The sequence below is a fragment of the Trachemys scripta genome, chromosome 5 (genome assembly GCF_013100865.1).
Source record: "Trachemys scripta elegans isolate TJP31775 chromosome 5, CAS_Tse_1.0, whole genome shotgun sequence".
In the NCBI taxonomy this organism is placed as follows: domain Eukaryota; kingdom Metazoa; phylum Chordata; order Testudines; family Emydidae; genus Trachemys; species Trachemys scripta.
In genome coordinates, this window is record NC_048302.1 from 9,071,818 (window position 1) to 9,088,205 (window position 16,388).

Here is a 16,388-nt window from a genome sequence, read left to right on the forward strand (position 1 = left end):
GCTGTAGAGCTGGGCTCCATTATTTTTGGACTTTGTACACTAAGCTGACCTGTAGGTAGGTCAGTGATCACATGCCACTTTCTAAGGCTTGTGGTTCCAGAAGCAATTCAGCTTTGTACCTGTTAACCAGCACTGTCAAGATAAGTTTCTTATCTGTACTACAGATAACCCCATAAAATCTGAATTACTTCCACAGGGTGGAGTGTTTAACTCTGTGCACTTCATTCAGCTGGGACAGTGACAGCGGCTGCTGCGTTTATGGTCAGTTACTCCTTTGTTTCCATGTGCTAACACAATGCCTGGTGTTTGGGCTGCCGCACTCTGTTCAACAAGTTCTGCAACAAATCTACTTCCACTTAACGACAAAAATCAGGAGAGCACTTGTTAAGCTTTTCTGTAAGGTTTTGGATGTAAACTACTTTAGTCCCTTTTAAGTAAAATGAAGAATATTGTCAATATTTCCCAGAGATGATTCATTTGTCTTCTGTGCATCCCTTTATTTCTAGATAGCAGAGTGTGAGCAGTTGTTAAATGATAAACAAATTTCAGACTAGAAAGATGATGCAGACTTTTAACAGTGAGGGCAATCACTGGATGGAGCAATGGGCCAAAGGATGTGGGTGGATACTCCATCGCTTGGAGTCTTTAAATCAAGATTGCATATTTTTTATAAAAGATCTGCTCTAGTTAAACAGCAATTAATTCAGGTAAGTTTTCTGGCCTGTGTTATACAGGGGGCCAGACTAGATGATCCCAATGGTCCCTTCTGACCTTAAACTCTGTGAATCTATTAAATTGTTCATGAAAGGTACCAGCGCCACCTTATGGTGTGTAATGATTAGAGGGGCAAGGGAGAGTTGGGTGAGGAGATTGAGATGGAGAGGTGGCCATGACATTAGGGTTTGTGATTGATAGTGACATCACTCGATCATTGGGGTGATTCTGAGAATGGGGGAAGAGGCTGCAGAGGGATGTATTAAGGAGAGTGCAGGCAGACCTGTAGCATGGGAGCTTGGCTTGTTAGGATGTGCCGTCACCAGGTTGGCTGATGTGATTACAGATAAGTCCTTGTTATGTCAAAGTAAAAGCAAATGATATTTGTGACAAATGAGCACATACTCAAGTTGCGAAGGACTCCTAGTATACTGGCTCTGTCACATATTGTATGTGATGCAATGCCTAAGCACTTGGCTGAGTTGGAGGTAATCCAGTTAGAAAGTGCCTTTCATGACCTTAACATGTGGCGAGCATGTTATTCCGGTTAGTTTGATTTTATCACAGATACTTGTAGTAACAATGAACTCTCTGAAAGATTATTGAGGTAACACATAAAGAGCTGGCATCATGCACAGCTCTGTATTTACTGTAAATACTAAGCGTTATGGCTGGGATTTCACATACACCTCAAGGAGCAAAAACTCATGAGGCTCCTTTGACAATCCCAACCTGTATCTATAAGTGGGGACAATAATGCTTCTCACAGAGTGCCGTGAGAATGTCAGGTGGCAAGCATTCCAGAAGTGCTGTTATGTGTTGTCTGTGGTGGTGAGGCTGATGGCTGTTCTTAGGAACCAGTGCCGGGAGGGCAGTTCATTATCCCAACCCCAAGGTGTGGGGGCCCGCTGCTGGTTTGGGGGCAGATGAGAGACACACACAAACTTTTAACTGAGAAAATGACCACTGCTCTGGATAAAAATGAAGAAATGATAGACGTTTGTGGCTAACATTTATTGTTAAAGTTGATATCGTGATTGGACATGGTCCTTTTTGAATATGTTTTGTTTAAATAAAACAACAAAAATGCCACACCACCTTTTTAAGCACCAACGTACAGGTACACATTCTTACGCTATGAGAAGGAGATATTGGAGACCTATTTTTTTCTTATTTTTTTTATAAAAGTGTCCTTTTAGCTTTTGGTCAGTTTTAGTTTCTCTGAAATTTCCAGACCCCTTCACACTCCTGTTTTTCAATGAGCCCAGAAGCCCTTTTAGGAGCAGTTAGAGGGCTAGCCAGACAACTTCAACTCCCTTTCAATGGCATAAACTCAACTGGTGTGGCAATTTCAGTTGGACAGAAAGTCAGGGTTGCACGGGCCAGTGCTGCTGAAAAGCAGATGAATCAGCGGGAGAGAGAAGTTTGAAATGACTTGTTTACAGTGAGCCTTTGGCTCCATCTACTACCAATCATAGGTGGACAGACTCCTATAGTGCTCCTCTTCACTAAGAAACTTAATTAAGGGCATTGTCGATGCAGTGTCTTAAAATAAGAGGAAAGCCATAGAAGAGCCTAGCTGCCTTTAAAGTACAGCGCCTGGCTGGAGTAGGGGAAGGAAAGTTGGGGGGAAGAGTGCTGATGGCTTATGGGACCAGATTTGACTGCAGTGGGGTTGCATGGCTATAAGTGAGGTCAGGATTTGTTGATTTGGGCTAATGTTTTCCTTTCTGATGAAGTTCAAGCTGTGAACTGTAGTTTAACCCATTCCCTGCTGTAAAATATGCTGTGCTTTAATGAGGGGAAAATTCACTGGCTGTTGAGGTTGAACCTTCCTCCCCAAAGCTCAACGGAGTGCTCCTGGAGCTCTAATTTGGAGAAGCACTTCAGGAACTTGGGGAATGTATTCAAATCTCTCTCTTTTTTTTCCTTCCAAGATGGAACCAGAATGACAGCGATTAGAGCACTGGTCCCTGCGAATATCGAGCTGTACCTGATCCGGATGGCAATTGCGCTGCTGCAGAAAGGGTGTGGAAATGGGCAGCGGGGCCAGGTGTGTGACTTAGGCAAGAAAAGCCTCTCAGCTGAGTGTGACGGGCTGCCGGCCAGCGTGGGGCCAGCACAGAAGATCAAGGAAGGAATGTCATGGATGGAAACAGGGGTTAGTAAACCAGGTTATAAACCAGTCTGCTTCTGCAAAAAGAACATTTATTTCGTAGAGACATCGTAATGTTTGATTTAAGGGGCTTTTTTATAATGCCTTTACGTGGTGTTCTGATTAACTTCGGTTACCAATGAAAGTAGCTGCATTTTTATCACAATTCACGTTTTCAACCTATTGTTAATCACTGAAATCAGCTTTGCATAGGAGAAACCTCTAAAAACAGCACGTTTAAGATTCTAGACACACCATAGAATGTAAGTGTATTCCTAAAAAAACATACAGCTCTGGGCAATATTGGAAGTGCCTGTAAGTTTCTGCCACCTGATAGCTGTTTATTTGCTCTGGTCTTGAAAGTATGGGTGTCTAAGGTACATAGATCTTAACTGACATTGGATGGCAACCAAATTGACAGTTTCTGAGCGGCGAATGGAGACTGGCCTCCCCCATCATCTCTGGGAGTGATCTCTCATGTTTTAACTTCAAGGTACCTTGGGTCAGGTGATGTCCCCAAGACTCACAGGTGGAGGGGGACCCTTCTTGGCTGACACCCTTTTACACAGTGGAAAGGGGAGAACTGCACATCTCTGCAACACAGTCCCTCCCTCCTTCAGATATCGTGCAGAGCTGTCGGTGGGGCTAAGGACCTATGGGTGGGGAGGGGTTGGACTGGGTTTAGGGTTGTCCATCATCCTCTTCTTTCCAGGCAAGCCCTGCCAGGGAACTGTCAAAAAAAGAAGGTAGCTTAAGTCTTGTACTGCAGACTGTCCCACTGTGAGTTCTGGTCTACACTGACTGCTGTGTTGTGCTCAGCATAGGGGCAGGTAACAGAATTGCTGGTAAACATTCATGGTGTGGACTAGGCCTAAGCCTGCTTTAACTTTGCCCTGCGGCCCCTCCATTCTCTGCAGCATGCGTCCCATTGACAGCTGCACGGGGGAGTCCCTTGCCGCACGGCTCCATCCAAGTGGTGGTACAGAGGAGCTGGGGTTACACAGATGATTCCCAGAGGTCAGGGAGCCCATGCATGTGGTCTGTGCGTGGTGCGGATCCCCTGGTGTCCACAAGCCTGGGGAGGAAAACTCCCTGCTTGTTCTACAGCAGGGGTAAGCCTGTTCTCCCTCCCCCCCTTCCCTATCCCCCCCAGAAAGGTATGTGGGAGTTGTGCAAGAGGAATATCCTGGAACTTTTCCTGCTCTCAGCCAGGTAGCTCCTGTGTTTTCCACGAGAAGGGCTGTTCTGAGCTTCAAGTGGAGAGGGGAAGCTTTTGCGATCCCATGTGCTTTCCTGTCCTGTGGGGAAATGACATGAATGCTCAGAAGTGTCTCTTCCTGCACTGTTCAGACACTACCTACTCCTGTGTGGAATTATGAAAACCTTGTTCAGACTTCCTGTGTCACCTGGGCCAAGTCACTCAGGCTCCCTGTGCCTCAGTTCCCCATCGTACAGTGCCTCACAGGGGTCTTGTGAGGGTAAACACATTACAGATTGTGAAGTGCTCAGTGATGGAGCCCTATGAATGCCTAAGATAGATTGAAGACTGTGCCAGGCATTTAGGAGCAAGGTGGACTTCTGGACCCTGTGCCCCCTGGGCAGCAGAGTTCAAAAGCTGTACTTGACAGGTCACTCATCAGAACGGCCATACTGGGTCAGACCAAAGGTCCATCTAGCCCAGTATCCTGTCTTCCGACAGTGGCCAATGCCAGGTGCTTCAGAGGGAATGAATAGAACAGGTAATCAAGTGATCCATCCCCTGTCGCCCATTCCCAGCTTCTGGCAAACAGAGGTTAGGGACACCATCCTTGCTCATCCTGGCTAATAGCCATTGATGGACTGATCCTCCTTGAACTTATCTAATTATTTTTTTGAACTCTGTTATAGTCTTGGCCTTCACAACATCCTCTGGCAAAGAGTCCCACGGGTTGACTGTCTGTTGTATGAAGAAATACTTCCTTTTGTTTGTTTTAAACCTGCTGCCTATTAATTTTATTTGGTGATCCCTAGTTCTTGTGCTATGAGAAGGAGTAAATAGCACTTCCTGGTTTACTTTCTCCACACCAATCATGATATTATAGACCTCTATCATATCCCCCCTTAGTCGTCTTTTTCTTTTCCAAGCTGAAAGTCCAGGTTTTATTAATTTCTCTTTATATGGAAGCTATTCCATATCTCCCATCATTTTTGTTGCCCTTTTCTGTACCTTTTCCAATTCCAATATACCTTTTTTGAGATGGGAAGACCAGATCTGCACACAGTATTCAAGATGTGAGCCTACCATGAATTTATATGGAGGCAACATATTTTCTGTCTTATCATCTATCCCTTTCCTAATGATTCCCAACATTCCAACTCATGAAGGGAATGTAGCATTGTGAGATTGCAGCTGAAGGGCTGTTTATACCTACATGGGTACATATGTCTATGCTGGCACTGCGGCATTAGAACTACACGAGCAGGGGAGTTGTGTTGCTCTGAAAAGCAGAATAACTATGCTAGTAAAAGTGGAGGCTTTTGTCAGAGATAAAATAAGCACGAACGTGTTCCAGGTTGAGCTGAAAAAAGGTGAGTTTTGCTCCAGTCATCATTAACGTAAATAATTTTGTATCATCTGTTAACTTTGCCACCTTCCTGCTCGCACCTTTTCTAAATAATAAATATATTAAATAACATGGGATCCACTATGGAACCTTCAGGTTCCCACTCTTAACCTCTTGCTGATGAACCTTCACCATTTACTCCTACTTTTCGTTTCTTGTCTCTTAGCCAATTTTTGATCCATGACAGTACTTTGCCTGTCACCCCATAACTACTGCAGCGTTTCTTTAATAGCCTTTTGCTGGGGATTTCATCTTAACGCTCATAAGCTCTCAATCTATTTTACTGGTTTTGCCAGGGTTCTGTCTCTGTTTCCAGAAGTGTATCCTTTTGTCTCTGGTACCCTCTGGAGTCTTGCCACTTAGCCATGCTGGTTTACTGCTTTCCTTCCTGCTTTCGTTGTTTTCTGAAGTTGCTTCCATGCCAGATCTAAAGACTTCAATTTCAGCATAAATGTACTTCTGTTTGTAACTGATAGAGCAGATCCAGTGATGGGAAATTATTTGCATGGTGCATTTTAACAGTCACAATAAATTTACCGAAGTATTTTAACAAGATGAGAGAACTGAGCTCCTGTTCATTTGTGACCTAGGGCCAAGTTCAGTGCCTTTGAAAGAGATGCTAGTTCTAGTAACCCAGTGTCCCGCTAGTACCAATCTCACATTTGTTATTGCTTTTAAAGGGGATTTCAGTGAAGCCAACCACACACACATACAAGTTTGTGTCCAGGGAAGGAGCAAAACAAGATCATCCACATATGGATTCTTCACCTTGGGTAAATCTGTGTCTTTATATTATAACACGTGATAGTTTTGCTGATAGTGAGTGAGATGGGTAATCATAGAATATCAGGGTTGGAAGGGACCTCAGGAGGTCATCTAGTCCAACCCCCTGCTCAGAGCAGGACCAATCCCCAACACCCTATCTATTCCAACACCCTATTTTTGATGTTCATATCTTTCTGAACAACTTTATTTTGGGTTGAAATTTCCCAGCACTTAAATAATAGGGTGATAGGTGCTGTACAAAAACTTTAGTGGATAGAAACATCTCAGTCCAGCTCTATATATTAACTAACCCCTTTGCTGGAAAGAACATCTCTGAGCAATAAGCAGTTTTGAGTCACCACCAAATATTTAAAGGCTCCAAAACTGCTGTGGGATACGGTGCCTAATGCTTCTCAACACGTTTCAGCACCTTGTGTTTGAAATAATAGTGCTCCGTTTCCTGATGTTCTGAGTGGCCTAATTAAGTGGAAGGCACTATATATCCTCCCTTACTATAGCATAAGCTTATTTTCAAAATAAAGAACTTTCCATGTATGCAATATTAATTGTTTGGATTTTGAATCTTAATGTTGTAAGTGGAAAGTTTGCTTTAACAGGCCATGTTTTATTCTTTTAAAATGAGAAGCTTGTAAAGAGCAGCAAGATGGATGACAAACAACCCTCGAATGCAGAACGGGATGTACCAAGCCATCAAACCTCCCTTCGTTTAGCCTCCTGGAATCAGCCTCCCGTGGATCCTGATGAAGAGGAACTGTTCAGTGACTCCCAATCAAAGGTAGCGCTCTGATCCATAATCTTAGGCCTGGTCTACGGGGAGGGGGGGAGGGTGCGATTGATCTAAGTGACGCAACTTCAGCTACGTGAATAACATAGCTGACATCGATGTACTTAGATCGACTTACCGTGGTGTCTTCACCGCGGTGAGTTGACTGCTGCCGCTCCCCCGTCGACTCTGCCTGCACCTCTTGCCGAGCTGGAGTACAGAAGTCGACGGGAGAGCGCTCGGGGGTCGATTTATCGTGTCTAGACTAGAGGCGATAAATCGACCCCCGCTGGATCGATCGCTGCCCGCCGATGTCTACATTACCCAATCTGGCGGGTAATGTAGACATACCCTTAGTTACACCTTGCAGGGTCCTAGAGTCGGGCCCGAGCCCAGAAGTCTGTACAGCAATGAAACAGCGCTGCAGCCTGAGCCCGTGAGCTGAGTCGGCTGGCATGGGCCAGCTGCGGGTTTTTCTTTGCTATGTAGACATACCCATACAACTTTACTATTTTTTTCCCCTGTGAGGTAATTATGCTTTGTAATCAAGCTTGGCTCTCTCAAACTAGACACATTAAGCTCTTCAAGTCTCTCACTGTAAGCCATTTATTCCAAATCATTTTTATGGCTCCTTTCTACACTTTCTCCAATTTTTCAACATCCTTTTAAAAATGTGAACACCAAGATTGTACAAAGTATCCAGTATCAGTCTCACTAATACCATTTACAGAGGTCAAAATCTCCTCCCTACTCCTTCTCACTGCTCCCCTTGTTTATGCATCCAAGGATTGCATTAGCTCTTTTGCTGTAGTGTTGCACTGGGCGCTCCTGTTCAGAAGATAAGGCAAGTTCCATATATAAGTTCTTACATGTTAGAAAAAAATCTACCGTGAAGCTAACAAACCAAACAAACTTGTAAGATATCACTTACTATCTTTAGTACCTTCTCACCATTTAGAAATATTGGTTGCATATCTTAATTCAGTTTCTATATACATGAAAGTACCCTATCCTTTTTGTAAGAATATGCTGTTTAAACTCTGATCTATAGTAATTAATGTTGTTTCTTTTATACTGTGGTAGGACCTAAAGGCTTCAGACAGGTTGGGTCCAATTGTGCTAGGTGCTGTACAGATATATAATAGTTCCTGCCCCAAAGAGTTTACAGTCTAAAAATAGTGCACCAAGTATTATCAGCCACTGATTATTTACAATTATTGTGAAAGCAGAATTTAGTGAAAGTCCAGTCACTTCAGTGGGACCGATTTCACTGAGTAGGAGGCTCATCCGCCCATCCCCCCTTCACTAGCCATGCTAGGGTCTTGTTTGTACAGAACTTCTTACAATACTCGGTGTTAACCTCCATAGAAATGTAAATGTAAATAGGGAAGTGTTGGTGCATTGTGGCATCTTTGGTTAGCAGAACGTCTTAGTCCTGCTTTATTTTTAACCATCAGGAGTCTCCCTCTCTGCCCTAAAGATGCCAGACTCCATCAATTTATATACAGTAATACTCTGCCACAATCTAGCATCTTATAAAAGATCTTATTAAGACCCTGATCTTATAAAGCAGGGAGCATACTGGGTTTCCAGTCTTGGCTCGTAGCTTGATAGGGAAGCATGCAGATCCCAATCCACCTAAGGCCTTTTTGCTTTTCTTCATGTGTATCATCCTTTTCTTTTTGTCCTCTCCTAAAAGAGGCACTGTGGTGCCTCTAATAACCTGCTAGTGGTGCTGCTTTGAGCATGGCTGTTTCAGTTCCAGCCTGTTCTCATCAGCAAAGGAATAGCTGTTAATCCTGCCAATCAGAAATCATCTTACTTTGCAAGCAGGAAGACAGCCCAACCCGATCTGGATCCAACATTGAATCACTTAGCAGTCTGGAGTTTGGATCACAGTTCCCACTCGCTGCCCAAAATAAGGGCTTGGATGAGGTTCTTTAGAATCCAGAGTTAACAACTACAGTGAATGTATTTTCTTGGTTTTATCCAATCCCACTCACACTGGAGTCTTTCTGTCCTTATCCAAGCCACATTTAGAGTTCTGCAGTGTCTCACCCCATCTTGCCTAATCTCTCTCTCTTGTTCTTATACTGTGCCCATCTTCATGGTACAGCGTCAGCACCTTGAGAAGGAGTGTGATCTGGAGCAGTATTTCTCAACGACTGTTCCGTAGACGGGTGCTGGTCCCTGAGAGCTCCCTGATGCAGTTTAGTAAGCCAGCAAGCTGGTCCCTGGTGTCAAAAAGGTTGAGAAACACTGGTCTAGAGGAGTGAACACAGGGTTAAGAGTGAAGAGCTCCTTTCTTCTTATCCACATTCCTCCAGTGAGTCTGTTCCCACTAGGAAAAACGTACTTTTTAAAATCGGGTAACTCACGTTCACTGATGTGCCTGCAAATGCTACATGGCACCTACTGTAGACGCAGTTTAACACCTGGACATTGGTGTTAGCTAGTGGTGGGGTAGCCAAGGGTACATCGCTTTAATTCTGTTTCTCCATCGGTAAATGGGGATATAGCTTGACTAGCTGATGGTCAGCGAGGTTTGTACAGTGCTTTGGACATGCAGAGTAATTTAGGTGTTGAAGCACTGTGCATGGCAGGGGGTGGAGAAGGGCCCATCTTGCCTATTCCTATCCTACACGTTTGGGAGAAGGTTTCAAAATCCCACAAAGGGTGGCTAGAGTCCCAGCTCGCTCTCCCTGGGGAGTTGCTGGGGTTGGCGTTCAGTAAGCTGAGAGCCAGGTGAGGATGGTTTGTGGAGAAGGTCACTGCCTAGGTCTCTGTGGGGCACTGGGGTAGAATTGAGTAGTGGGCCCCTGCCCTGACTAGTATGGGGCTGAGAGAATGCATCCTTCCTTGGGCCTGTGGGAAGTTGGGTGTTGGGTTCTTGTCCAGCTTCCTGTGGGGTGCTGAGAAGGTTGTGGAGGGAGAGGGTCTCTGGGTTAGCTACTTGAGGTCTTGGGGAAAGGATTTCCTGTCCGGGCACTCTGGATGGGGTAGGGGAGTCCCTGCTTAAGTTGCTTGTGGAAGGGAGGGTTGGAAGGAAAGGAAGTCCTTGCCCGGGCTGTTTGGGGGCAGGGGAATTTGGGAAGAGGGCTCTGCCCATCCCATGTTGGGTGAGGGAGAGCCTCCCCCCTACAATCTGAAGGTGACTCTGCCTGACTTGTGGAAATTTTATGCCATAATGGTGGGATGTTTGCTTAAATGTCCAGCTTTCACATGATGAAACCTGGGCTCTCCCACTTTGCCATAGCAGGATAGATGGGGGACGGAGAGAAGTGGTCCCTGTAATAATTGGGCTGTAGCTATTTCAGGGCTTTGAAAAAGAGAGAGACCCTGAAATGTACCCAGGATTGTATTAGCAGCCAGTGCATGATGAGGAGCACTGGTGTGATCATACCAGTCAAGAGCCAGGTCCCTGCATGCTGCATCCAGGCACCAAGCCTGGTTTACCTCACGTTCTGATTACTTTGGTCATTCCTAACCTGCAAAAGCCATTGTTTCCTTCTCAAGCTGATACACCTCAACAACCAAAAATTACCCAGCTTCTCCTTGTTCTTATTGGACAGGGTCAAACTGGTGGGGAGTGGGAGCGGGGGATGGGGTGGCAGCACTCATCCTAACTCTGCCCGTGAATCACCAAAATGAGATGTGCTCACTGTTGTTTGTGCAGCTTTTGACCCCTCTCTTGGGCTTGGCTACTCTTTGGTGGGGCATATACATGCTTATGGCTCTGCCAGCCTCCATGGGTTTGAGGGGGGAAATGTACGTGGTGGTCTCCCGTGACACCAAAAGGAGCTGTCACTCACAGTAAATGGCTCAGATCTGTAACCCTCCCTCCCCTTTGTTACATGTCATGACAAAAGAGAAATACTGAATGTCAACATTTAAATCATCATCCCTGGACCTCTGCCTTATCCCCTCACTGAGCTGAGTCGGGCTTTGTTCCAGGCTTTCTCCTGACTCTCATAGCTGTTGCTGCATCAGTTCCACTAATTCATATTTTTGAGTTTTCTTTGCAATCATAACAGCTAGAGACTCCCCCTCCTTCCCCTCCCCCCCCCTGCTTTTTTGAGATTCTGAAGAACAGCCTAACGGCTTCAGTGAGGTGCTGGTTTGCTATACCGGTATGTTCCAGTCCATTCCGAGTCCTGGGTCCTGCCATTGCTCTGGTGGTGGACTGTACTTCATGTTCACTGGAGTCGTTTTCAAAACATGCCCCTTTTCCTCATAAAGAGTGTTTTGAACCTTAGAGTAAGGTAACATCTATTTGCATTTCTCCAGACGAGCATGATTTTTATTGTTCAGTTGGGGTGTGGAATAGTCCATATTATTACTGTAACATTGTGGATTATATGTAAGGCTATGTTTTAGTCACGGGTATTTTTAGTAACAGTCATGGACAGGTCACAGACCGTAAACCAAAATTCATGGGCCCGTGACCTGTCCATGACTTTTACTAAAAATACCTGTAACTAAAACTTGGGAGGGAGAGCCGCGGGTGCTCTGGGGGAGGGGGTGTGGTCTGCGGGGGGCGCGGTTGCCCTGGGGGAGGGGGTGTGGTCTGCGGGTGGTGGTGGCCGGGAACCCCTGCTAGTGCTGCAGGGGGGCTGCAGCTGCAGCCCGGGACCCCTGCTGGGCAGTGGGGAGGATTGGCGGGGCTGGCAGGAGCTTCCTACCTGGCTCCGTGTACCTGCAGCTCCTCGGTGGCAGATGCAGGGGGTTCTGCTGCTCCCGCCGCAAGTGCCAGCTGCCACAGCCCCCATTGGCCAGGAACCACAGCCAATGGGAGCGGTGGGTGTGGGGCCAGGAGCTGCAGGGTGGCCATGCCAGTGGGAGCTGGGGAGCCCCCCACCCTGAGGTAAGCGCCCCCCTGCACTCCCCAACCCGAGCCCCTCCCCACACCCAAACTGCTGCTGCTGGCCCAGGGACTGCCTGGCTCGGGCAGCCCCTGAGCCAGCACCAGCCGCTGCAGAGGTCACGAAAAGTCATGGAATCCGTGACTTCCATGGCAGACTCGCAGCCTTAATTATATGTTCTACTTATCTCCTTCCAGACTCAGCCTGCAAAGAGGAAGTTACCAGAATGGTTTGGAACTTCAAAGGGAACAGATGCTTCCATTACTACTGGCAAGAAATCCAAAGTGGGAGCGAAAAAAGGTCTTTTTGGTTGAACTTGGAAATATCACCAACTTTCTCTTTTAAAGAAGCTCAGAGAGAGCATCTCTATTTTTAGATTCCAGGACAACTAGCATTCTGAAGGACATGTTCACTTGTTCACCGTTGGAACCGTTACTGAGCTTGGGCTGGAGCAACTTGTCAGTGTGAGGGGAGCAGCCGCAGCAAGCTCTTGAATTCAAGTACCTAAAGAACGGACCCAAGGGTTAAATTAAGTCATATTAATATTGTTTATAGAGGCTGTTTGCTGTTTTCACTATTAGGATCAAACTTTCCAAGATTTTTACTGTCAGTTTATTATATATTAGTACAGCGGTTCTCAAACTTCAGCAATCCGAGGACCCCCATTTTAATTTAAAATTCTGCGGACCTCCCAACCCTCTCCACTCAGCCCCAGGCCCTGACTCCACTCCTTCCCCCAAGGCCTCACCCTTGCCCCACCTCTTTCTGCCTCCTGCTCACTCCACACACACCCCCCCCTCCATCGCTTGCTCTCCCCCGCCCTCACTCATGTTCACCAGGCTGGGGTAGGGGCGTGGGGTGCAGGCTGTCAGGGAGTTGGGTGGGGGGTATGGGCTGGGGCAGGAGCAGGTGAGGGTGCGGGCTCCGACTTGTGGCGCTTACCTCGGACGGCTCCCGAAAGTGACCAGCCCATTACTCTGGCAGTGTCACTTAGGCGGTGGTGGGTGGGGGTACAGGGGTCTCTGCATGCTGCCTGTGCCCACAGGTGCCACCCTGTAGCTCCCATTGGCTGCAGTTCCTGGCCAATGGGAGCTGCAGAGTTGCCACTCGGGGCAGGGGCAGCACGCGGAGACCGTCCCCTTGCCCCCCTCCCTCCCCAGGGGCTGCTGGGATATGCCAGCCACATCCGGGAGCGGCATGGAGCCAGTCTTAGCCCCGCTGTACCTCTGGAGGGGGAGGAGTTGATCAGCGGGGCCTGCAGACCCCCTGGAGTACCCTCAGGGATCCCCAGGGGTCCGTGGACCCCAGTTTGAGAAATGCTGTATTAGTAGATTCCATTTATTACCATCTAAATGGAAAATTTGGGCAACTTCTGTGAAGTTCTTTCCAGACCATCTCAGCTGCTTATTGTTGTGCATTTACTTTCTCTGTGAACATCTTCATAACCTTATTCTCATCAGTTGGCATTGAGTTTATTATGCAGGTGCTAAGTTTTTACAGTGGCTCTTTTTTTTTTTTTTTAAGGATGGTAGTAGGCATGAAAGAATGTGGAATATGGGGGATCTTGCAGATGGTTCAGTGCCACAATATTAATAAGTGTTATCTTGCTGTTAATACATATTATGTCAGCTCAGCATTCTGCGTCTACTAACGTTAGATCTGGTTTGATCTGATAATACTGTGCGGTATATCTGATGTAAGATGTACTGTATGGAATTCACTATATTGCTATTGAATTTTGAAAAATTATATATATGGAAAAATGTGATAAATAATACTTTTTAAATTGCCATTATGCACTTTGTACTTGCACAGTGGTGTGTTTTTTTTTATAATAAAATGCTGCATAACAGTACTTACAATACATATAGTTTATTGATTTTGTTGCCGGCACAGGGGCCCGAGGACAGCAACAGTGGGGTTCGGTGCCCGGAGTGCTTTACGCCAATAAACATACCGGGGTGGAGAAACAATCAAAGTTTATTTGGGATCTCAAAGTGGTGCAAGGAGACAGGCAAGTCTCAAATCGAGCACACCAGCAAAAACAGTTTCTCTCTTCTTTATACATTTTACAACTAAGCCCTCCCTCTACTCCCCCTCTACTCCCCCTCCCCTCTCTACCGAAGGCCTGTTTATACATTTAAGCAACTAAATCATTCTAGAGCTATAAATCTAGCTTGTTAGTAACTTCTCCCTAAACAGTTATTTGGTTCTGTTTACCCTTAGTTTATTACCCCTTCCCCAGCTAGAAACATGCAAACCTCATCAGTATTGTTTGGTACCTGGTATGAGCAAGGTCGTAATTGCTAACTGGCTGTTTACACATTCCAATTCCTGTCCTTGGTTGTTGAGGTCGATTAGAGTTAAACATGGAAGGACAGAGTTTAAACATGGAAGAACTCTGGCTCAGGCAGGCCTAGTAACCCCAACAATTTCTTTCTGTAATCCTGTTCATTTACCTTTCTTGAGAAATCAGACTTGTTTGTAATTCCAAGCATCAGTTATACGAGATGAAATTTCAATTTTTAAAATGTATGGATAGCGTGGGTTGGATTTTTTTTAATTAGGGATCAATAAAAGTTAAAAATTCTGATTTGAAATGTAATGTCAAAATCAGCCAGCATACACCTACAGCAGTAAGTTAGTTACCCACCAGACACAGTATAAGATACAGGAAAATGTTTCATAGCATTGGGCAAAGCAAAACTTAACCCAAAGGAACAATACAGTACCAGGCTGTTCTGGGGGAGGAGTGTGTCAGCCTAATAACATGATGTGTCTCATTTCCATTTTGGTTTATCTGGTAAAGGCCTCTCATAGAATAAACAAAGAGCAGCATCCTTTCATGCATCTGTGCTTCCTGGTATACCAGTTCCTCTTCACTTCTGCAGCAGAAAAGTGTGAAAAAATTGTGATAATTCTAATTACACTAGTTAAGAGAAAGTATGAGCCGCACCCACAGGATCAACCTTCATCCTCAGTCTGTGTGCTCTAGTTTAATACTGAGTGTGACTCAAGGAACTTCCACAATGTAATGTCTCCCATAGTTTCTCCTGAGGGATTCTGCACCAAAAAATTTAAAATTCTGTTTTATTAATAATTAAATGCAGAGGCTCCAACATGGCAGTGGGGGAGCACGGGCTACTGGCTGCACAGAGGTAACAGATCACCCTGCAGCTCCCCTACCCCAAGGACAGGGACTTGGTGGTGAGATTGCACCCAACCCTGACAGTGCAAGTCAGGCTTGCTCCAGAAACACCACTGGTCCCTGCGCCTCCACACCAGTCGCATCAGGTGTGGGCAGGCAGGCTTAGCCCAGCCGCATCCATGTGTGGAGGAACTTAGTTTGGGGGGGGGGGATCCAGGTGTGGGGTGAGAGGATTCTGTGGGGGGCAATCTGGATGCACAGGGGCTCACTGGGAGGTCTGGGTTTAGAGGGGACTCTGTAGGAGGGTCCAAGTGAAGGTGGTTGGGCCTCAGCAGAGGGGGGTCTGGGTGTGGGGGGAAGGAGCTCAGCAGGGGGGTCCGGCTGCAGCTAGTTGAGGCTCAGTGGGGAGGGGATGTGATGGGCCTGCATAATGGTTGAGTCCCAGCTGCTGCTGCCACCAAGGGGATGCCACATGCCGAGCTCCCGCGTCCCCCTTCCCCACTGCAACCTCCCCATCCCCTTCCCCTCACTCCTCCTCCCCCCCTGCCTCCTCCTCCTTCCCCTCCGCAGGCACTCGCCATTCACCATTGTACAGAAAACAGGATGGATTCCATGCAGGGTACCCAGCACACACACCAGGGGATAACAACCAGCATGAGGACCCAGGGGGTGGCATCCAGCTGCAGTCAATGAGCCAGAATGGCATCCTCGCCACCCTCCGCAACCCCTGCATCTCTGCTCACAGAAATGGGGGGGTGGCATGTGACTCCATATGCCTCTAGTGTGTTTGTGTGTGTGTGGGGGGGCAATGCTCCCCTGCTCTTCCAACTACACCTGGGAACATCCCCAGCCCCCTCCCCATGGTGATTTGCCTCTCTGCTGGCTGCTCTGGGCCCTCGAAGGATGCCCCTGCACTGCTGGGGATGGGGTCATGATCACTTTTGTGGCTTCCCTGTACTTGTCTGTGGGGAAGCAAAGAAAGCTGCTGGGGCATGAATTCTGCGTGTGCACAGTGGGACAATCTCCCCTCCCCCCCCCCCCGGCCCGTGCAGGGGGGGGGGTTGATGTCCTCGCGTTCCCGGGCTGTCCCGCTCCAACCGCCCCGCTCGCGCACGAGAACTCACCCGCGAGCGAGGCCGCCCCGACGCGCGGGGCGGGGGGCACCGGGGAGCAGGAAGGGACGCAGCGGGCTCCAGCCGCGGCTGCTGCTCTCCTATTGGCCCAGCGGCGCCCACCGCTCCTCCCGTCATGCCCCGCGCGGCCGTCGGCGAACCCGCGCCGCGCGCTGACGTGCCGGCCCTTCGCCGCCGGATGTGCGAGCCTCGGTTACCACAGCAACGCAGGCGCGCGGCTGCCC

The 16,388-nt window shown here is 47.3% G+C and overlaps 1 protein-coding gene across 2 annotated transcripts in view; it reads left to right on the top strand.

Annotated features, from left to right (window-relative positions):
• WRN (WRN RecQ like helicase) overlaps positions 1-13,747 on the top strand; it is a 106,529-nt gene extending 92,782 nt beyond the window's left edge. The window contains exons 33-36 of one of the 2 annotated variants that reach the window (XM_034771199.1): positions 2,652-2,875; positions 6,153-6,245; positions 6,884-7,033; positions 12,081-13,747. In XM_034771199.1, coding sequence (XP_034627090.1) covers positions 2,652-2,875; positions 6,153-6,245; positions 6,884-7,033; positions 12,081-12,197 — 584 coding nt within the window. In that variant the 3' untranslated portion in view covers positions 12,198-13,747. Of the gene's footprint in view, positions 1-2,651; positions 4,597-6,152; positions 6,246-6,883; positions 7,034-12,080 lie in introns of those variants that run through there. The other variant, XM_034771198.1, reaches the window with a different exon arrangement.
• Positions 13,748-16,388: the final 2,641 nt, after the last annotated feature.